We start from the raw sequence: 22,603 nt of genomic DNA on the forward strand, positions 1-22,603 counted from the left end.
AGAGCAAGGTATACCTATTATGAAGAAGTGACAAAAAAAAATAACCGAAGAGAATACAAATCTCCCACAAAGCCACGTTGCACGGAGAACTTCATTGCCGTGTTTTTTTAAGTAGACATCACGCCCAGCGTGGGGCCCAATGCGGGGACTCGAACTCATGACCCTGAGATCAAGACCCGAGCTGAGATCAAGAGTCGGACGCTTAACTGACTGAGCCACGCAGGCGCTTCTGTTGCCATTTTTTTTTAAAGTGGGGCGCCTGGGTGGCTCAGTCAGTTAAGCCTCTGACTTTGGCTCAGGTCATGATCTTGCGGTTCGTGGGTTTGAGCCCCGTGTCGGGTGATGTGCTGACAGCTTGGAGCCTGGAGTCTGCTTCAGAGTCTGTGTGTCCCTCTCTCTCTCTGCCCCTCCCCTCTCTTTTCACACTCTGTCTCTCGCTCTCTCTCTCTCAACAGTAAAACCTTAAAAAAAAATAAAAGTTGGGGCGCCTGCGTGGCTCAGTTGGTTAAGCATCTGACTTCAGCTCAGGTCATGATCTCACAGTTCGTGAGTTCGAGCCCCACACTTGGGATCCTCCTTCCACCCCCCTTTCTCGGCCTGTCCCCTGCTCTCTCTCTCTCTGTCTCTCTCTCAAAAAGAAATAAATATTAAAAAAATAAAAAATAATAAAAGTAAAATGAAACAACAGAAGACCAAATATCTGTATTCATCTCACATAGCAGTATTTTAGGAAGCTTGGGTGTGTGTGTGTGTGTGTGTGTGTGTGTGTGTGTGTATCCTAGGTCACAATAAAATGCATTTCTTTTTTTTTTTTTAATAAAATGCATTTCTTACCATGGATTGGTTCATTAGCTCTCCCCCTATGGATGGATCTGTAGGCTTTTTAAAAATTAAATAATTTAATTAAATATAACTAAATATTTAAAATTAAATTAAAAATTAAATAATTTAATTTATTTATTTTGAGAGAGACAGAGTACAAGTGTGGGGGGGGGGGGGGCAGAGAGAGAGAGAGAGGGAAACGCAGAATCAGAAGCAGGCTCCAGGCTCTGAGCTGTCACCACAGAGCCCGACGCGGGGCTTGAACCCACGGACCGCGAGATCATGACCTAAGCCAAAGTCGAACACTCAACCAACTGAACCACCCAGGCGCCCCTGTAGGCTTTTTTCCAGTTCTTCGCCATTTCAAATGAAGAGCTGACATTTGTCGGTGGAGGGGGGGGGGGGGGGGGCGGTGCCCTTAACTTTCTATGTTGTTTGCATTCAGAGGTGGGTCTTTAATTTGTTTGAAATGATGATTTTTTTTTTTTTTAAGGGCGGCTGGGTGGCTCAGTTAAGCGTCTGGCTTCAGCTCAGGGAATGATCTCGGGGTTAGTGAGTTCAAGTCCCGCATCCAGCTCTCTGCCTCTCTCTGCCCCTCCCCCCACGTCTCTCTCTCTCAAAAATAAATATTTCAAAAAAAAAAAAAAAGGAATGATGATGTTTTTAAAAGACACAGCGTCTGGTTTGTACATTTTTATATCATTGCACAGAACAGGAATCTAACATACAGCCTCATGTTTCGTTACCACGGGCCCTATGTCCCCCGGGGGGCCGTTCTGAGCTCTTTCCCTCTCTGGAAATAACCACAAAACCTTGGGATTCTGCGGAGGGAGAAGCGAAGCGCTCTCATCCAAGCTGGGCTCAGGTTACAGCGGCCAGCTGCAGGCCCTGGCGAAAAGTCCCCTGCGGTCGCCTCCACCCTGCAGCAGGGGAAAGAGGTTCCAAGCGAGGAAACGTGGCCAGGAAACCCAGAGGCCCCACGTTCTTTTTCTCCGCTTAATTTATTTTTCCTAAAAAACAGCCGCACGGCAAAATAATCTGGCGGGCAAGATTGCATTAACGTGGGGTTCAACACAGTCAATTCCGCAGTGTTGAGAAATGCATCGTGTGGCCATAAGGATCCACCTCTCAGGAAAATCAAGGTTTTGTTTTTCCTAAAACAGGATATTATTTACCCTGGGGGAGGGAGGAGTTTGTGATGAGCAGGACACATGAGGCTCTTCTGGGCTATTTCCTGGTGGGTTGAGTATCACGGAATTCGCTATATAATTATTTGTTACAGTGTTTGTTTCCGTGGGGGGGGGGCACATTTCCGTATGGGTGCGACACGGTCCACTGTTTTTTCAAGTGTTTTTTTAAAAAACGGTCACACACCGAGAGAGCGGCAGTGAGAAAATGAATGCTCTACCTATTTTCCAGAATGTTCCGCAGGCGAAAACCTGAACCCGGTGGAACAAACGTGCGTTTTGAAAAGACTCCCAAACGAAAGGCACAGCAGAGTCAGGTGAAGCTTCTCTCGTTTATGTTATGGAGGCTGATCGGGTTTCTTCCTGGCGTCAGGAAAGTGTCACGTGGGCGAAAAAGCCTTGGCTGGAGACTAATCCTGCTTTTTGTCCGAAGCCTTTCACCGAAGAAAAAAGAAAGAGAATGAACTATTTCACTTAATTTTTATTTTAAACATTTTTTATTTATTTATTTTATTTTTTATTAAAAAAAATTTTTTTAACGTTTTATTTATTTTTGAGACAGAGAGAGACAGAGCATGAACGGGGGAGGGGCAGAGAGAGAGGGAGACACAGAATCGGAAACAGGCTCCAGGCTCCGAGCCATCAGCCCAGAGCCCGACGTGGGGCTCGAACTCACGGACCGCGAGATCGTGACCTGAGCCGAAGTCGGACGCTTAACCGACTGAGCCACCCAGGCGCCCCTTAAACATTTTTTTAAGGTTTATTTTTGAGACAGAGACAGAGCGTGAGTGGGGGAGGAGCAGAGAGAGAGAGGGAGACACAGGATCCAAAGCAGGTTCCAGGCTCCGAGCTGTCAGCGCAGAGCCCTTCGCGGGCCTTGAACCCATGAACGGGGAGATCGTGACCGGAGCCGAAGTCGGACGCTCAACGGACTGAGCCACCCAGGCGCCCCTATTTTGCTTAATTTTTAAAAACAAGATGTGGATGATAGTCTTTAAACTCTGTGTGTTTATGTTGGACAAAGCACCGCAGAGAAACAAACCAGTAAACCAAATTTAATAAACATAATGAAGAGAGGGTCTCTCTGCCATTTTTGTAATTAAAAATATTTATGTTTATTTTGAGAGAGAGAGCATGCGCGAGCAGGGGAGGGGCAGAGAGAGGAGGAGACAGCATCTGAAGCAGGCTCTGCGCGACCAGTGCAAAACTCAGGCGGGGCTCGAACTCACGAACCTTGAGATCATGACCTGAGCCAAAGTCAGGCTCAACCGACTAAGCGACCAAGGCGCCCTTTTTTTTGCCACTTGTTAAGGAAAGAGATCATATTCTCTTGTGGGCCCAGAAGATACGTGGAGGGAACAAAAATCACGTCTATTTAAAGCCTAAACGTAAAGAAATATGCAGGACGTTAGGAAGGGATTGTCTTGCTGAGGAACATGCCTGTAAGTCAGGAGATTTTATTCCAACTGAAATAAGGTTTACACAGAAATAAAGCTGCCCTCCGGGGCCACCCACTCACACACTGGGAAGGTTTCTAGCTTAGAGGTTGAAGGGAAAAATGAATCATTTGTACATATTTCTTCCTTCCTTTCTTTCTTTCTTTTTTTTTTTTTTTTTTCTGGCTAGAGGTAGCATTTCCATTAAAGTGCTCCGTCCGTCCCACCATACTTTGCTTGTTTTGGACTTTTTCCCCCAGTGCTGTTTATATGGACATTCCTCACCGGCCTATAAAAGTAATTACGATTGCTGCAGAAAACCCTCAGTAAATATGAAAAAATCACCCATCATTTTGCCCTACATATAACTAACCTTTTACTGCGGAACAATTTAATTTTACTTTTTTTTTTTTTGAGAGAGAGAGAAAGCACACACACACACACACACACACGTGTAAGCGGGGAAGGGACAGAGGGAGAAAGAGAATCTTTTTTTTTTTTTTTTTTTTTAAGTTTATTCAAACAGGCTCCGCGGTGTCAGCACAGAGCCCGAAGCAGGGCTCGATCCCACGAACCATGAGATCATGACCTGAGCTGAAATCAAGAATCAGACTCTGAACTGACCGAGCCACCCAGGCACCCTGAGCATTTTGCTTCTTAAAGTTAGATTGCTGGTTTTAATTCGAAGAATATGGGAGCCTTTAAAGTAAGCCATTAGCGGGACTCCCATGGCATATTAACAACGATAATAGTAACGTCAGGGCCCAGGGGTGACATGTGTAATACAAAGAAGGTGTTTTTAAAAAATGTTTATTTATTTTTGAGAGAGAGAGAGAGAGAGAGAGAGACCCAAGCAGGCTCCACGCTGTCCGATGTGGGGCTCCAACCCATGAACCATGAGATCATGACCTGAGCCGAAGTCAAGAGTTAGACGATTAGTGGACTGAACCACCCAGGCGCCCCCGTGTCCCGCAAAGAAGTTTCGAGTGGGAATCAAGACTCCTGAGTTCTACCCCCCTCTGTCACCCATGTGCCCTGTGACCTCAGCTAATTCCTTCCCCAATCTGGCTTCAGCTTCTTGCGTAGAAAATGGGGGGATTGGAGTAGAAATGGTTTCTAATGGTCGGCCACACCCCCAACCAACAGCTTCAAACTCTGCGGGTCCGGCAGGGCATCCCAATTTCTTAAACACTCCCCAGGGGATTCGAACGTGTAGCCAAGGTTGAGAACCACTGTCCTTTTCTGGGGTTCTGAGTCAGTAGTTTCTGCGAAGAGGGGTACCCAGGCCATTGCCGCTGCTCGGGGGAACACACTTTGAGAACCGCCGCCTCCCCTGTTAGGTCACTGTTTCCCTGCTATGACAACCCTACAAGTTCGTGGGTGTCACACGACCAGATTCTTGGGTGAGTACAGGTTTTTCTTTTTTTTTTCTTTAAAAATTTTTTTAATGTTCATTTATTTTTTTCTCACTTCTGTAGTTGCCTTTTCTTTTGTTTTTACTTATATGTCAAATTTATTTTTTCATATGCAATTTATTGTCAAATTGGTTTTTTTTTTTAATGTTTATTTTTGAGAGAGAGACAGAGAAAGAGAGAGTAGAGCGGGGCTGCGGTTTGTGGAATAGAGTCCTCCAACATTCGTGTCCACCCAGAACCCCGGTTAAGGTGAGCCCATCCTGGATTCAGGGTTGGCCCTGAACTCGGTGATCAGTGTCCTGATAGGAGAAGAGACACAGATACACAGGGAAGAAGACCACGTGATGACAGGGCAGATGACGATGATGTGGCTCTGAACTGAAGGATTCTCGGGATTGTGGCCAATACCAGATGCCGGCAGAGGCAGGGGACAATCCTCTCCCAGAGAAGCACAGTCCTGCCCACACCTTGATTTCAGATTTCCGGCCTCCGGAACGTCGAGAGAACACATTCTGTTGTTTTAAGCCACACAATTTGGGACGGGGGCCTGAGTCCATCTCTGTGATTGGCTGTGGCCAGCACACTGGCTTCTGATGGCCCCGGTGTTCCCAGGCTCATGGCTACATCACTCTGTTGGGTCTGTACTTCTGTCTCCACTGGCCTCTCTTGTCTGGGTTTCTCTTGCCCCAGTATCCCTCTCTTTTCTTTTCTTTTTTCTTTTTTTTTTATTTCTTTATTTTGAGAATAAATACAGAGAAGAGAAGGAGAGAGAGAGTCCCAAGCAGGCTCCACACTCCCACACAGGGCTCAAACTCATAAACCGTGAGATCATGACCCAAGCCAAAACCAAGAGTCCAATGCTTAACCGACTGAGCTACCCAGGCGCCCTTCTACTTAGCTTCACACATATAACTTTACATGACTAGACAAATGTTATCACGTGGGTGGTGATCTTTTATGGTCTTTGTAGTCTGGATCCACCTCCCATCCCCCCCACAAACCCCATCTCCCTACATAACCAGGTTAACTTCCTGCATCTTGTATTTATTGAGCACTTACTGTATGCCAGGAGCTGTTAGAAGCCCTTTACATCCTGCAAAGCAGATACTATCATCTCCATTTTACAGATGAGGACACTGAGGCCCAGAGAGGTCACAAAACCCAGCCACGAAGCCAGGATCTGGCTGTTCTCCTGCCCTTGAGTCCCTCTTTAGCCCCACACTGCCTTCACATTTTCTCTTTGTTCAGTCAAGCCTAATATGGACACATACAGAGATACAGAGGTTATTTGGGGTATATTCTCTTTTGACCAGAAAAGGAGACCATACTGCATACATACAACTTCTCTGGCCTCTCGCCGTGTTTACTAAAAAGGACCCCGTGGAAACTACCCTCGCTGCATGGAGCCCGTGGGCGGCTACACCCTCCGATCAATGGGCAGCCCCAGGCGGATGGACGGGCTGCCCCGCAGGTCAGCCGTCCTGACGCTCCAAACCTGAAGCCCCAGCCAACCTTCAGTGAGCTGGAAATCCTTACTCTTTCCCGGGACCCACTGATTGTGCACAGCAGTAATTGTGTCACCTGATGTGTTTATTTCCACTTTCGCTTGTTACACGTAACTGATCAAATTATACCACCAGGTAGCGCGAGCTCAAAATGTTTCCACACGTCTTCATTTTTTGTTAATGCACCAGGAGACGTCTTTTAAAAGTGAAGTGATCCCGACTTTTCTGGTGGGCTACGAGGGAGCCTGGAGAGTCACCTGAGCCTCGGTGTCCAGGGTTTTTATTGGGGGTGGGTCCCGTAGGTATGGAGCACCCACGTGGTTGACCTTAGTGCCTCAGCCTTCGTTCCCTCCAGCGGGCAGATCGATGCAGGGAGGCTGGAGGCGGAAACAAGTGTTCAGCATAAATCACATTGTTGGCGCAGGTGACGTGTCTGGCCCAGGGCCCTGGGTAAACAGACTGTTATCAAGAGGACGTTCCTTCCGGGGACTTAAAGGTTCCCTCCCAGGGGGCCAGTCCGGGTTTTTTGGCTTTTTGTGGAATGTGCAGGAGCCTCGGTTACCCCTTTCCTGCACAGGGGACATCTGTGGAGCTGTCTGTAGAGAAGGCTTGGGTGCCGGGATGGGGGCAGGGAGGGTGCACTGTCGGCCACAGACTAAGGAGGGCTCACCTATTTGGGGATCTGCAAGGTGGGAGGGGAGGGGAGAAGCCGAGATAGTAGGAGACGCTGGGAAGAGTCCAGAGAGCCAGGAGGCGGACCCCCGCCCCCACCCCCAGGGGCTCAGCGAGGACCAAACACTATGGCGTTTTCCAATAAACCTTGTTCAAAGCCAGCTGCGTGTGTCTTCCTGTCCCTTGGTCACTTGAGCCCACCCTTGTTACTATTTTTTTTAATACTTCTTTAATGTTTCTTTATTTTGAGAGAGAGAGCACGAGAGGAGAGGGGCAGAGAGAGAGAGTCCCAAGCAGACTCTGCACGGTCAGCACAGAGCCCAACACGGGACTTGAGCTCATGAACCATGAGATCGTGACCTGAGCCGAAATCAAGTCAGATACTTAACCGACTGAGCCACCCAGGTGTCCCCCACCCTTGTCATTCTTGCAACTCCCCGAGGAGTCTGCTTCTGAGTCTGTGTTTCCCTGAGGAGACCGTTCACACACACACACACACACACACACACACACACACACACACACACACAGGCATGCGTGCAACTCACACACAGGGTTTTTATCCTCAGACCCCTGGTGGGTAGCCCTGAGACTTGGGACAAGTTTGTTTTCTACTGAGTCTCAGTTTGTCCCTCCCTTGAGTGGGCACAGCCTTCTCTGCCCTCCCTTCCCCAGAGTCCCCAGCACGCAGCCCCAGAAGCAGGAGGATGTTTGGGTCACCCGAGATGGTTCTAGGGCCTTCAGTATTATTTTGAACTCGAGGGGGGCTTCAAATGGTGCCTGCAGGGCTCAGTCACCAGATGCAGCCTGTTGGTGTCTCCAGCATTGTGATTTCAAATGTTCCAGGATTTCCAGGGAGGAAGCCCCAGGGAACCTAAACGGTCCTTTGTCTGGACTAACCCAGCTGCCCTCGACCATTAGCAAGGAGGAAAACACTGAAACACGGAGGAGGAGGGGAGAGATGCCACCCCATACAGATGGGGACCCGTTATCAGGCCCCATGGTGGTGTGACAAACAGGGACCCATTAGGGGGACAGGGCGAGGAGGGATTTGGAGCCCGGATCACCCCCCCCCCCCCCCCGGCACTGCCACTTACAAGCTGGATCATTTCAGCTGCTTACTTAACCTCTCTGTGCCTGCAATCAATTCATCTTCCGAGAGGGGGATTATAATAGAGCTTTCCTCCCAGGGCTGGTGAAGGACTGAAGGAGATGTAATGTGTTGGAATTCAAATCCGCCCCAACGGACATCATCTGTCCTATTCCTGTTATACACCAGAGGCGGTCAGTTCCTCACGAGACATCTCAGCCCTGATTGGGGCCCCGGGGACGGTGGTTTCCCCATCCTGGCTGGTGTGGAATGACCCGGGAGCTTTCAAACACCCCCGCCCAGCGCGCACGCTCAGAGACGCTCACCGAACTGGCGCAGGTGTGGCTGGGGCATCCAGAGCCCTAAGGCTTCCAGATGATTCCACTGTGCACCCGGGACTGCGAACGGATCCCCCCAGGGCTCCGGGAGATAATCAGACCCCACAGCAGACCCGTCTCAAGCTGAGCGTGCATCAGAATCATCTGGAAGGCCTTCTAAGACACAGACTTGCAGGATCCCAACCCCAAGGCATTCCTTCCGTCTGGGGTGGGCTCAAGGATATGCATCTCTAGCTCCAGCGGAGGCTGATGCTGCTGATCTCGGGACCTCCCTTGACGGGCCTCTGCCTGACGTTCAAAGGCCACGTGGAGCTTTGGCCCTTTAAGGCCCTGGGCCAGTGGCTGCAGCCTCCGGCGCCCTCCGGGGGAGCCCGCGCCGCGCGCCTTTAACCAGCGGTGCTGGGGCGCCCCCTGGCGGAAGGCGCGGGAGCCGCAGGTCGTGCGGGCTCTCTCCCCTCTGGCGAGGGGTGGGACGTGGGCAGGGGGCGGCGCCGGTCGGCCCCGGAGCCTCGACCTCCCCTCGGGAAGATGTGGGAGCCGACCCCGTTCCCAGGAGCGCCGGGACCCGAGCTGGCCGACGGGGCGGACGGGTCCGGCCCGAGCGTGCGGGCCGAGGTGGGGTCGGGGACGGGGTAAAGGGACACCGCGGCCACGTGGTCTGGGACGGTTCCGCGGTTCCGCGAGGGAGTCCCGGAGGAGGACGAATCCGGGTTCGAGCTCCCTTGCCCCGCCCCGGAGCCTCCCTTTCCTCGTCTGGGAAATGGCAGTGAAAACCTGCCTTCCTCCAATTCCCCCACGCCTGTTCTGTGCGCAGAATCCCATAAGGACGCACACGACGGCCCGAATCTCTCCCCCACCAACTGACCCCGCGGGGACACAAACAGCGCGGGAGGCTAGCCCTGGTGGGGACCGTGATCCCACGTGAGCGACCCCTAGGCTCGCGCCTCCCGAGGGAGCCTCCCTCGGGCACCGGCCCGCCCCAGCCCTCACCTCTTCGGGTCTTCGCCCAAAGGTCGCCTTGTCAGCGAGGGCTGCCTGGCCCCCCGCCCCCGAACTAGGCGCCGATCGCAAACCCTGCGCCGCGCATGCTCGCCCCGCGGCCTCCCGGTGTCGTGCATCAGCGTGCACTTCTCCGGCAGCGTCCCCGTGTGGAAGCACGTTTTCCGTCCCCGGGCCCACGACGCTCCGCAAGGGTCTGCACTTGGCGTGCGTCCTGCCGCCGCGCCAGCGCCGAGCACCGGGCCTAGCTCCGGGTCCCGCGCGGCCCGCCCCGTCCCTCCCGCCTCCTCCCGGCCGCCACCGAGAGGTGTCCTCGGTGTCCTCGGGGCCGCGGGCCCTCGGGCGCGGGGGACAGCGGGAAGGCGGGGGACGCTCTCCGGGAGCCGCTCGCGCTGCGGCGTGGGCGGCAGGGACGCGGGCCCGGGGCTCCCGGGTCCCTCCTCGGGGAAGTCTGCTGCTTGGTGGAACCCTTCAGCGCGGCGACCTGGGCTCCGGGCTGCGGCGGTACCTCCCCTGGGGGCCCCTGGGCCACCTGCCCTGCCCTTCTGCACTTTGGCCGGCGATGCCCACGTCACCCATTCCCTCCACGAACCTCCCCCTCCGACAGATACAGTCAGTGGGTCATCTGAAAACACGTGGGCGTGGCAGGTGGCTGTCAGCTCTGAAAAAGGGAGCATGTGAGGGAAGGGTTACATTTTTCGCGGGGTGGTCAGGGAAGCCCTCCCTGGGACTGGGACAGTTGAACAAAGGCTGGAATGAAGTGAAGGATGGAGCCGTGCAAACATCCTGGGGAGAAGCACTCCAGGCCGGGGGGGGGGGGGGGGGGGCAGCAGGTGCAAAGGCCCTGAGGCAGGAACAGGCCCCCAGTGTTCCCTGAACAGCGAGGAGATCTGGGTGTCTGAAGCCACGGGAGAGTGGTGGGCACTGAGGCAGATCACATGGGGACAGAGAAGCCGAGCGGTGCTGTCCAAGAGAACTTTCCGTGATGGCGGACATGTCCTATACTTTCACTGCGATGGTAACCAGCCGCCCCATGTGGCTCTTGAGCACCTATAACGTCACTGATATGGCTGAGGAAGTGGATGTTCAATCTTACACTTAACCAATTCAATCAATTCAATTTTAAATTGTCCGATTGCCCAGTGGTATTGGACAGAACATGTCCAACCATTATGAGTTTTGCTTTGGCCTTTAGAGATCTAGGAAAACATCAGAGGGTTTGGGGAAAGGAGTGATTGGGTGGGACTTGATTTCTCGGTGAAACCGAGTCAGAAGGCCAGCCCAGATTCAAACGGAGCAGAAAAAGACCCCACGTCTTCATGTGGAAAGGCTGGCAAGTGGAGGGAGAGAGGCCATTTTGGAGACAGATGGGGACATTTTCGGTCCCCCATCCTTACAGGGTCGGGGGGAGCAGGGCGAGATGCCGAAACGATGCAGCAGGAGTACAGGTGTTTGGAATGGGGCTGCTGGGGGTCACAGCCACTCTCTGCCCACCCTCCGCCTGACCCTCGGCTGGTTACTGACCTCGCAGGGGGTCTCGGTTGACCCACCTGAAAATGGGTATCATGGTCTCCTCGCGCCCTCTGGCGGGCGGGAGAGGCGGTGAATCGCTCGGTCTTAGAGAGCGGCGACCCTAGGCTGAGCTGGACTCCCCTCCCCCTCCCGCCCCCCACCTCACCCCCCCACCCCCCCCGCCGGAAGCGAGTCTCATCCACAGGCGGCATACCGGCCTCTGCCTGGTGACTCAGGGCCCTCCCGATCTATCCCAGCTCACCTCAGGCAGCACCCCTACACCCCCACGCTTTCCCCCTTCCGCGGGAAACCTGCGGGGGTCGGGTGTGGGGGGGGACCCCAAGGGAGAAACATCACGGATTCTGGAGTCACACAGATGTAGGCCGCCTGCTTTCACACTCCTGCGCCGTGTGACCTTAGGCAAAATCATCTACCTTCTCTGGGTCTGTTTCCTCAGGGGCAAACTGTGAACAGTAAGGGCCCAAAGCTGCACGAGGACGATCTGAACGTAACCGCCAAGACGCGGCAGGAAGCCGCGTGTCCCGCCAAATGTGTAATATACATACAATGGGATAGTCGTCAGCCTTAACAAGGAAGTTAATTCTGCCCCTCGCTCCAAGTGGATGAACCCTGAGGACATTACGCTCCAGGCAATAAGCCAGCCACGAAAAAGGCAAACGCTGTCTGACTCCACGTAGATGAGGTGCCGCGAGTGGTCAAAATCGTAAAGACAGAAAGTATATCGGTGGGTTGGAAGGGGTCGGGGGGGCAGGGAGAATGTGGAATTGCCGTTCGACAAGTCTAGAGGACAAGTAAAAGTGGCTCTGGAGGTCAAGTTTGTGCCACGTGTGTTTTAACCAACCAAACAAAACCCCCAAAATAAAGGTAAAAAGCTATTGGAGCACTGCACGCGGTACCTGGAATGTAGCAAGAACTACAGAAGAAACAGCTGGTGCTATTTTTGTCATCGGTGTTGAATCTCAATCCCAATTCGGAGCCGAATCGATCCTGGCACGGTGTTTCGACTGCACCCCTGCGCGCTCCGAAGCCTCCAGGACCAGCGGCCAGGGAGCGCCCCCTGGTGGGGATCCCGGGAACCGCAACTTGCGTGGACTTGCGTCTGGGATCTTGCAGGCTGGGGGAAGAAGGGTGGCGGGAGGGGGTCGCCTTCTACCTCCAGGAGCCTCATTTGGTCCCTCTGGCTGTTCTGGGACCTGGTCGCACCCCCAGGAGTCTCGGAGCGCCGCACCGGTTGGTGAGAACGCGCAGAAGCCTGACGGAGCTGAGTTAGGAAGTAGCGTCTGGATAAATACGAACGTGGATTTCCTGGGAAAGAATAGCTGTCTGAGATCATCACCACCCACCCTTGGGCTTTGTGGTTTTCGGTCTCCACAGGGCTTGTGTTCTATGTTTGTTTCTGTTTATGTTGCGGTTATTTGCTTTAGGAGCACAGGAGTTAGTGACCCCTGTACTTGAGAATCGCCAGGATGCGGGGGATTTACAAGAGGGTGACGTCTAAACGTTGGGAGCCCAGTCAGGCGGTGCAAGCTCCCAGTGGCCCCTCCTCGCACAGACGCAGGGAGGTTTGGTGACTCCAAGGTGCGGAGTAGGCTCGTGTCCGCTGCGTCGCAATCACACTAACACGCTCACACACACAGGATCACAAAACGCAACCCACTCATAAGATACCCACTCAGTCACAACTCACACTTTCTAACAGACACCGAGGCGCATTCACGCTCTCACATATACACCAGCCCACCCAGGGAGACACAGAGCCCGGCTCCTCATCATGGCCCAGGAGGTCTGGAGAGGTCTGGCCTGTATTGTACCCGGGTCTCATTCCAGCCTGACGGGCCTGGACCCCATCAGTCAGGTGGCCCCTCTGGGGTGTCACTAATGTCTCAGCCTCTGAACTGTGAGCCCCAGGAGGGCGGGCCCAGGACTATTACGGGCATTGATGGGTCTCCAGCACCACCCCGCAGGCAAAAGGGGTTCCAGGAAGTTCGCTGAATGAAGGAACTGGATTAATTCTCGCCTTAAACTTCGGTTCCATATTCCCTTTCCTTGAGCTGTGGTTTCCTGTGCCCACCAGAGGGCGCTCTGACCCAACAAATATCTAATTCGGCGTGTCCACCTCCTCCAGCCTTGAGAAAGGAGAAACAACTATATCAACCATTGCTAACTTCAGCCCGCTGCCTGCCAGGCCCCTGCTCAGCGCTCCACACACCCGCCCTTGGCATCAACAGCGAGATGAGACCTAACTAACCAAGATGGATGGAGGAAAGCAAGGCACAGAAAGACTGTTTCATTTTCCTAAGTCACACAGCATCTAAGCTACAGATAAGCTTCCAATCCGGCCTCTGTGACTTCACAGCTCTTTACTCTGCTGTTGGCCAAGGTTCCCAAAAGAGACGGTGGCGACAAGGTGCTGGTCCCCTTAATGAGAATGGGGTCAGAGACCTCCGGCCAGGCAGCCTTCCCCCCACCCCCCAGCCCCTAACAGGACCTTCAGGCCATAAAGCATGTCCTTCACAGCCTTAGATGCTGACCTATATAATTCAGTAGCTGGGGGATGTGGGTTCTATTATTAACCCCGTTATACAGATGAGGAAGCAGCTTCAGGGAAGTTGAGGGACATGTCCAGTGGAACCTGCCCAGGGTGACAGGGTCTGGAGGTGGCAGAGCTATGACACCAGAACTGGGAGGAGGAAATGGAAGTTCGTTCTTTCTTTCTTTCTTTCTTTCTTTCTTTCTTTCTTTCTTTCTTTCTTTCTTTCTTTCTTTCCTTTAGTTTATTTACTTATTTTGAGAGAGAGAGAGAGAACTCGAGCGAGAATGGGGAGGAAGGGCAGAGAGAGAGGGAGAGAGAATCCCAAACAGACTCCAAGCTACCAGCACGGAGCCTGACGCGGGGCTGGAACTCACGAACCACAAGATCATGACCTGAGCCAGAATCAAGAGTCCCTTGCTTAACCGACTGAGCCATCGAGGCGCCCCAAGGAAGTCCTTTCTGAGAGGAAGAGAAGTCACTAAAGGCTGAGGGTCTGAGGGGAGAAGGAGAACCTATTTTAAGGGGAAGGCAAAGCAATCCTTTGTAAGTCTGCAGCAAAGGTTCAAGGGAACCCCAGGAAACTTGACTTCTCTGAAGTTTACTTTAAAAAGAGCTTGAAGTAGGGGCACCTGGCTGGCTCAGTCAGTGGAGCACGCAACTCTTGATCTTGGGGTGGTGAGTTTGAGCCCCACGCTGGGTACAGACATTTACTTAAAAAAAAAAAAAAAAGAACCCAAAGGATGCAGAGTGAGGAAAAAGGAAGTAACTGTCAAACTGCACAGCCACTGGAAAGAATAATCTACGTCCTTTAAGGGCTGACCTGGAAAAAACGTCCAGGTAATATTATTAAGTGAAGAAAACAAGCCATTGGTGGCAATATGAGTGTTGAATGACTTCATTTTGGTTCACGAAAGAAATAAGTTTATAAATCTGACATCCATTGCCTTTAACGACATGCCGGGAATGGTCTGAGAATTTTACCTGAACTTGTCTCGTTAATTTCCATCACCTTTATGATTCCCGTTTGACGGGCAAAGAAGTTCCAAGAAGTCCAAGAGTGGCAAGGGGAGGCTGCAGACATAGGTCTTCTGACCCCAGAACCCCAGCTCTCAATTCCTGTGCAGCCCCAAACTTGCTCTGGGCATGGGCTCTTAATGTTTCGGTCATGTTTCCGTGGTGCCCCCAAATAAATACCTAACAGCTTCATTTATTATCCAGTTCGGTCCAAACAACCTGGTAAGTCCTTATGTCCTAACAGCTTAGTAACCATATGAAAAGAAATAAATATATTTATATATAAGTTGAAAGAAAAAGCCAGTATTTTAATTTCATTCTTAAATAAGCATAATTATTTACTAATGGGATGTGTGCGCCGGTGGGGGCGCTGCACAACTTCTCAAACCTTGAGATCGAACTGAGCACCGCCGCTTTCGTTCAGTGTCGCATTGATCTTCGCCCCGGGTTTGCTTTTTACACTCTGCAACCCAGGAAAACGCAGCTTCACGAACACATGACGTCATCGAAAGGCCTGGAGCGAAGCGGTCGCGCAGCGAACTACCTGAGCTGGTAGTTCGCACAGTGTCCGACAGATGGCGCTGTGTTTCAATAAAAAATTCACAGTAGCTCCTGGTTTGGGAACCACAATACTGATGCTTTTTAAGGTATAAACAGATAACTGTCAGAGGAGGTTTTTGTTTGAAAAGCGCAGATGGTTCACGAAAAGATGAGTAAATATATTTTATTTTATAATAATAAATTAATATATTTATTAATTCCCTAATTAAACTAATTAAATTGATTAATATATTTACATTATGTATAATATATAAATAATAAATATAAATAAATAATAAATAAATACATTACATTATATATAATATAAATATAAAATAAATATATATTATGTATAATATATAAATAATAAATAAAAATAAATATAATATATATTATATATTTATAATAAAATATAATATATTTATTAATTCCCTAATTAAATTGATTAAATTAATTAATATATTTATATCACGTATAATATATAAATATAAATATATTTGCATTATGTATAATATAGAAATAATTAATATGATATATTATATATTTATATTGATATTATATTATATATTTATTAATTCCCTAATTAAATTAATTTAATTAATTAATATATTTATATTATGTATAATATATAAATAATAAATATAAATATATTATATATAATATAAATATAAAATAAATATATTTATATTATATATAATATATAAATAATAAATATAAATAAATAATAAATAAATATAATATATATTATATATTTATACTTATATTATAAATACATTTATTAATTCCCTAATTAAATAAATTAAATAAATTCCCTAATCAAATCCCTAATTCACACTGCTCTGCACAAAGGTGGACTCTAGAACTCTATGCAAACCCCGCCCCCCATCCCGCCCCCCCCCACAAAACCATCTAGCTCAGAAGACTAGGATGCAGGGAACTATCCTGATGAACTTGGGGATTTGGGGTAAGCAAGAAGTACATCTTAAACAAAACTTCAAAATATAAGCCATCAGGCAAAATCCAGGTGAAATCTGATTATATCAAAATTAAGGGTTTCTAAGAGAGTAACAGCTCTTAAAAGTTTTCACCACACACACACAACAAAATAAATGGTAACTATGTGAAGTGATGGGTGTGTTAACTAACCTTATTGTGTAAACGTTCTGCAGTATATACATATACTAAATCATCCCATTGCACACTTTAAACTTACACAATGCTATATATCAATTATATCTCAATAAAGCTGGACAAAAATTCTAAAGATCAAGCGTTTCTGTTAATGTCTCATTATAGACACAGTAAAGACACAGAATAGAAGAGGAGCACCACAAATTGCTACATGTTGGGAACACACTACAAGAAATGTACATGGCATCCATGCAAATCAAGGAGAAAAAGAAGGCAAATACAAGACAAAAATGGGTGAGAATACGAACAGGCAATGTAAAAGAGAGGGCAGCTCAAAGGCTCATCTGAACATGGTTAGATGCTCAAACATCATTGAAATTAGAGATATATGAAAGAAATAACGAGCTATTGCTTTACACCTGTGAGACTGGAGAAATGAGAAAGCTGGGTGATGCTATTAATACACCCATATTCCAGATGACAAACCTGAGGCTTGGTAGGAAGAAGGGTGGGAGAGCTTGCCAAGTCCACTAAGCTGGGAAGTGGAAGGACAGGAAGTCATGGGTCTCACATACTCAAACTCCAAACTCTTAAAAGTCATGTCAGGCAGGCTTCAGCAGCACCACTCCTGCCATTCATTGATTCATTGACTAATTAATTCATTGATTCTTCCATCAGTCCGTCCATCCATCCATCCATCCATCCATCCATCCATCCATCCAAGAGAGCACCCACCATTGGTGGACACCACTGTGATGTATATAGGTCTGGTTTCAGTTGACAATGTTAATCACAAAAAAACAGCTGTTTAACTATAGCAGTTTAGTTACTACCTGTAAACTCCATGGACTGTTGCATGACCATTAAAAAATCATGAGCTGGGGGGCGCCTGGGAGGCTCAGTTGGTTAAGTGCCCAACTCGATTTCAGCTCAGGTCATGATCTCACGGTTGTGGGTTTGAGCCCCGCATTGGGCTCCGTGCTGACAGCTCAGAGCCTGGAGCCTACTTTGGATTCTATGTCTCCCTCTTTGTTTCTGCTCCTCCCGCCTTGTGCATGCTTGCTCTGTCTCTCAAAAATAAAAAAATAAATTTAAAAATAAATAATAATAATAAAAAAATAAAACAACCTTGGGTCCCTGGGTGGCTCAGTGGGTTAAGCATCTGACTCTTGGTTTCAGTTCAGGTCATGATCTCATGGTTCATGAGATTGAGCCCCGCGTGGGGCTCTGCACTGATAGCACGGAGCTTGCTTGCGATTCTCTCTCTCTCCCCCCTCTCTCTCTGCCCCTCCACCACCAGTCACAGTGGGTTAGGGTCCACCCTACTGATTTCATTTAACCACCTCTCACTTTCCCCGTTCGCTCACATTCAGAGGTGCTAGGGGTTAGGATTTCAACATACGAACTCAGAGGGGACGCAAGTCAGCCCCTCACATGTGGTAAGTCTGTTTTACCTCTTGGGGGAACTGCCAGACTCTTTTCCACAGCAGTATTTTCATTTAAGTTTGGCTCTGTTTTCTCTGCACTCACCCTGCCCTCTCAAGAATTCTTGCAGACTGAGGCAAAGCTAACCTAAATTGTTCTCAAATGTAGAGACATGTAGGCATATTTAATGGTTACTTGACTGTCAGGCATTTATTATTTTTTTCATGTTTATTTTTGAGAGAGAGAGAGAGACAGAACACGAGTAGAGGAGGGGCAGAGAGAGAGGGGGACAGACGATCCGTGCTGACAGTAGGGAGTCCAACTCGGGCTCAGACTCAGGAACCGCGAGATCATGACTGAGCCAAAGTGGGACACTCACCAGACGGAGCCACCCAGGCGCCCCTCACTGTCAGGCATTTAAAGGAGCATTCACTAACTTTGCTTTGGTGGTTTCTTTCCCGATTTAGGGAATCCATACTTTTTTTTTTTTTTTCCTGGCTTACACATTTTGGGGAGGGGCTCGAAAAAGTTGCTACTGTCCACGGACCTTGCGGACAAAGTAGTAAGGCAACGCGGCATGAACATGTTAAGTTGGTCAATTTGGGTTTGATCCTTAGAGCCCTGGGGAGCTCAGCATCCCTCCTGGTGGCTGAGAGGAGAACATTGCCATCCTCCCTGCTACAGCTTAACTTTTTTTTTTTTTTAATGTTTATTCATTTTTTGAGAGAGACAGAGTGTGAACAGGGGAGGGGCGGAGAGAGAGGGAGACACAGAATCCAAAGCAGGCTCCACACCATCAGCCCAGAGCCCGACGTGGGGCTCGAACCCACGAATCGCGAGATCATGACCCGAGCCGAAGTCGGCCCCTTAACCAACTGCGCCACCCCGGTGACCCTGCAGCTCAACTATTAATAAAGTCATTTTGGATAGTTCCTGGCACGCAAAAATAATGACAAGATGTTTATTTTGTAGATTTCACATATTCCTGGGTTTTTTTTTTTTAATATTTATTTTTGACAGAGTATGAGTGGGGGGAGGGGCAGAGAGCGAGGGAGACAGAGGATCTGTAGCGGGCTCTGCACCGACAGCAGCGAGTCTGATGTGGGGTTCGAACCCACCAACGGTGAGTTCATAACCTGAGCTCAAGTCCGACGCTAAACCGCCTGAGCCACCCAGGGGCCCCTCTGTTGCTAATTTTTAAATTATGCTTTTGGGCACAGGAGAAAGAAATGTGGCGGTACCTACATCAAAATGTTAGCGGCGTTCCTCTCCGGGTTGGGGAGGGGGGCGGCACACGAGGGTCATCTGTTTCAACTATCCATAACCACCAGCCGAAGCTTTGGCCTTGAAACAGTAATGATTGTTAACAATCGTATTTACGTGACCCAGTTATTACCCAATTCCAACTGGGTTCACTGGGTGGTCCTTCGGTGGGTCTCACCTGTGGCTGCGGTCAGCTGGCGACGGGGTGGGGGCGGGAGGGGGGTTGCTGGTGGCCACCATGCTCGTGCTGGGTCTCCTCCACCTGGTCTCTCTCCCTGCAAGGGATCTTTCATTATTCAGTCTGGAAGCCCAAGCTGCCGCGCAAAATGGCAGCTGGTTTCCAAGAAGGCAATGGTGGGAGTGGCCAGGCCTGGTAAGGCCTAGGCCCCACGTTGACATAGTATCACTTCCGATATTCTTTTGGTCAAAACAAGTCACAAGGAACCTCCCAGAGTCAAGGGAGGGGAAATAGACTGCCCCTAGTGGTAGGGGGAGTGACATTCGGGTACTGGCCAGGAAGGACTTGTTAGCAGCAATGTTTGCGAGCAGTGGAGAGCACTTTCTGTGTTTTCTAGGGCGTCTGCACTGGGACAGTATAATATTTTATAATGGGAAAGGTGTTTTCCAAATAGTACAATAAACTGTGGGAAGAGCTTGGCTTGAATAAGGTTCTGTAGACATAGATAAGAATTCTTGAGTGCCTGGGTGGCTCAGTTGAGCGTCTGACTCTTGATTTCGGCTCAGATCATGGTCTCACGGTTGTCAGATCAAGCCCCCCCTCCACCCCTCTTTCTTAAAAAAAAAAACAAAAAACAAAATAAACAGGGGCGCCTGGGTGGCTCAGTCGGTTAAGCATCCGACTTCGGCTCAGGTCACGATCTCGCGGTTCGTGGGTTCGAGCCCCGCATTGGGCCCGGGGCTGACAGCTCCGAGCCTTGGAGCCTGCTTTGGATTCTGTGTCTCCCTCGCTCTCTCTGCCCCTCCCCTGCTCATACTCCGTCTTGCAAAAATAAATAAACGTTAAAAAATTGTTTAATAAAGAAAATAATAAGAATTCAGAAACAAAAACAGTAATAACAACAAAAAAAGAGGACTATAGGCCACAGCAGTAAGGTCGCTCTGATGAAAAGCTGACAAATCATCTTCCGTGAACCGCTCTGTTCACGTCTTCAACCAGGCAGCTAGCAACTAAAGGATATAATGGACAAGAAAAGAAGGTGGACTTGTTTCAAAACTCTTCTGTTGGTTCCATTCGCTTGGAAGCCCACGGTCTCTCATTACCATGACAGCGTCTCGTCAAATTATTTTTTTCTTTATATTCTTACTTGACTCCCCAAGCTTGCCCCTCTAAGTTTTGTGTAGATGATGGAAGAAAGTGTTTGCTGACTGAAGCCAGAGGGGAAAACTAGCCTCGACTTTCTTCAGGGGTTAAGGGACCGCTGTTGCCAAGCGTGTCCCACGACAGGAAGATGACAGTGACTGTGGAGTCTTTGGTCTCGCCCTGCGAGCGCTGGGCCTGAGACCAGACTCCCCATCTGCAGAAGAGGCGTGGGGAAGAGGGTTTCCAAGGAGCTGTGAGCGCCAGCTCCTGGGCTGAGACCCAGCAGGGCTCTGGGAAGTCTGACCAGATCGGAGCAGATGCTTTGTTACTTGAATCTCCAAACACTTATTTGAATTTTTACAGATATTTCCGATTGGTGGGGTTGGGCCACGATTGGTACCTTGCGTTTAGTTCTGGCCTCGTTCATTTCTCTAGCTGCTTTATTGTTATTATTATTATTATTATTATTATTTGTATTCTTTTTTGAGAATGAGAGAGAGAGAATTCGAGCTGGAGAGGGGCAGAGAGAGAGAGAGACAATCTTAAGAAGGCTCTACGCTCAGCAAGGAGCCCGATGCGGGGCTCGATCCCACAACCCTGGGAATCAGGAGACTCAACCGGAGATCAAGAGTCAGATCCTCAACCGACTGAGCCACTCAGGCGCCTCAGCTACTGTATTATTTTTTAATGTTCAGTTTGGTTTCGCTCTGAATTTGATGGATTCCACGCACCCCCTCTCCCCCATATTTAATATATCCAAACACATGCCAATGGACATGTGCAATGCAGAGTATTTTTTTTAGAGCCTAAAACCAAAATAAGCTATAGACATAAAAGACTCAAGTTATTGAATTTAGCTATAATGGGGGTAAGGGGGTTTGTGGCAGGATGAGGCCAGGCTGTGCCCAATCCTTCTGAGCTCTGCTAGCGGTTTATCCTGAGCACACCGTGAAGGTTTCTCTGTATTCCTCACAAGAGTGACAGATTTCTTTCTTTTTTTTTTTTATTACGAAACGAACATATACTCTTTGAAAGGATTTCGATAAACACAAAATCATAAAAAGACAAATCAGTAGGATCCTTCAACCACAAATAAGATAATTCTTCTTGTTATTTGATTGTATACTTATAACCTTGGTCACATAGACACAGGGATATAGATACAGATACGGGTAATAACGTGCATATAGACAAGGATAGGCTTAGAGATCTGGATACTGCTGTAGATGCGTATTTGGATCCAGATAAGGATGCCGCAACGGCTATAGACATAGGCATATATATTACAGTGGGTTGAATGATGATCCACCCCCCAAACATACATCCACATCCGTTAGGTTACTGACCCCTCGAACCCGCAACTGGGACCTCATTTGGAATAAAGGTCTTTGCCAGTGTAACGAAGGATCTCAAAATGAGATCGTCCTGGATTGTCTGAGTGGGCCCTGAATCCAGTGACAAGCGTCATCATGACACGGAGAAGAGAAGACACAGAGGAGACAAAGACAGAGGCAGAGGTGGGAGCCAAGAAATGCCAGGAGCCGCAGAAGCTGGGAAAGGCAAGGAAGAATGGTCCCCAGAGCCTTGGGATGGAGAGTGGCCCTGCTAACATGATTTCAAACCTCTGGCCTCTAGAATCGGGAGGGAAACACACACACACACACACACACACACACACACACACACACACGTCTGTTGCTTCATGCCAACCAGTTCGTGGGGATTAGGTAGGGCAGCCCCAGGAGATGAACACAGACGAGTCTGGAAGGCGGCAGGGGTGAGGGCATGGCCGCAGACGTGACATGCAGGGTAGAAACGGAGCTAGATGTCTATGGACACATAACGCGCTGTGGCTGCGGACACAGAGACAACACGGACCTCGAGGGAAGCCCCGATGGAGGCACAGAGCCAGCCCGGGCTGACTGTGGGCTGCCACCAAAGCGAGGCCACCGCTGATGTCACCCGCACAGCCTCCCCCCAAATGCCTCACAGCTGAACCCACGAGGTTTTCTGGAAAATCCTAAACATCCTGTAAATTGTTTTCATGCCCCCAGCAAGCCTGCTCGTTTCTGGCTTCTAGATAATCATTTTGCCCTCCCCCCCCTAAAATGTAAAAACAAAACCCTTTCCCGGACTATTTGCAGGTTTCTTGCTTTTTCTTTCTCGTTTCTTTTTATTTTTTTTTAATATGGTTTTTTAATGTTTATTTTTGAGAGAGAGAGCGAGCGTGTAAGCGGGAGGAGGGGCAGAGAGAGAGAGAGACACCGAATCTGAAGCAAGCTCCAGGCTCTGAGCTGTTATCACAGAACTCCAGGCAGGTCTCGAACTCACGAACCATGAGACCAGGGTCACGCTTAACCCACTGAGCCACCCAAGGGC

General features: G+C 49.4%; 1 protein-coding gene across 1 annotated transcript; it reads right to left on the reverse strand.

Annotated features, from left to right (window-relative positions):
- Positions 1-6,432: 6,432 nt before the first annotated feature.
- Positions 6,433-11,188, reverse strand: LOC123382414 (gametogenetin-like). The gene is made up of 4 exons (XM_045046935.1): positions 11,151-11,188; positions 10,989-11,047; positions 9,456-10,125; positions 6,433-6,742 (listed from the first exon to the last, which is right to left on the reverse strand). The coding sequence occupies exons 1-4, from the start codon at positions 11,186-11,188 to the stop codon at positions 6,646-6,648; spliced, it is 864 nt and encodes a 287-aa protein (XP_044902870.1). The 3' UTR covers positions 6,433-6,645.
- Between the last annotated feature and the right edge of the window lie 11,415 nt (positions 11,189-22,603).

The sequence above is a fragment of the Felis catus genome, chromosome E2, assembly GCF_018350175.1.
Source record: "Felis catus isolate Fca126 chromosome E2, F.catus_Fca126_mat1.0, whole genome shotgun sequence".
Taxonomy (NCBI): Eukaryota; Metazoa; Chordata; class Mammalia; order Carnivora; family Felidae; genus Felis; species Felis catus.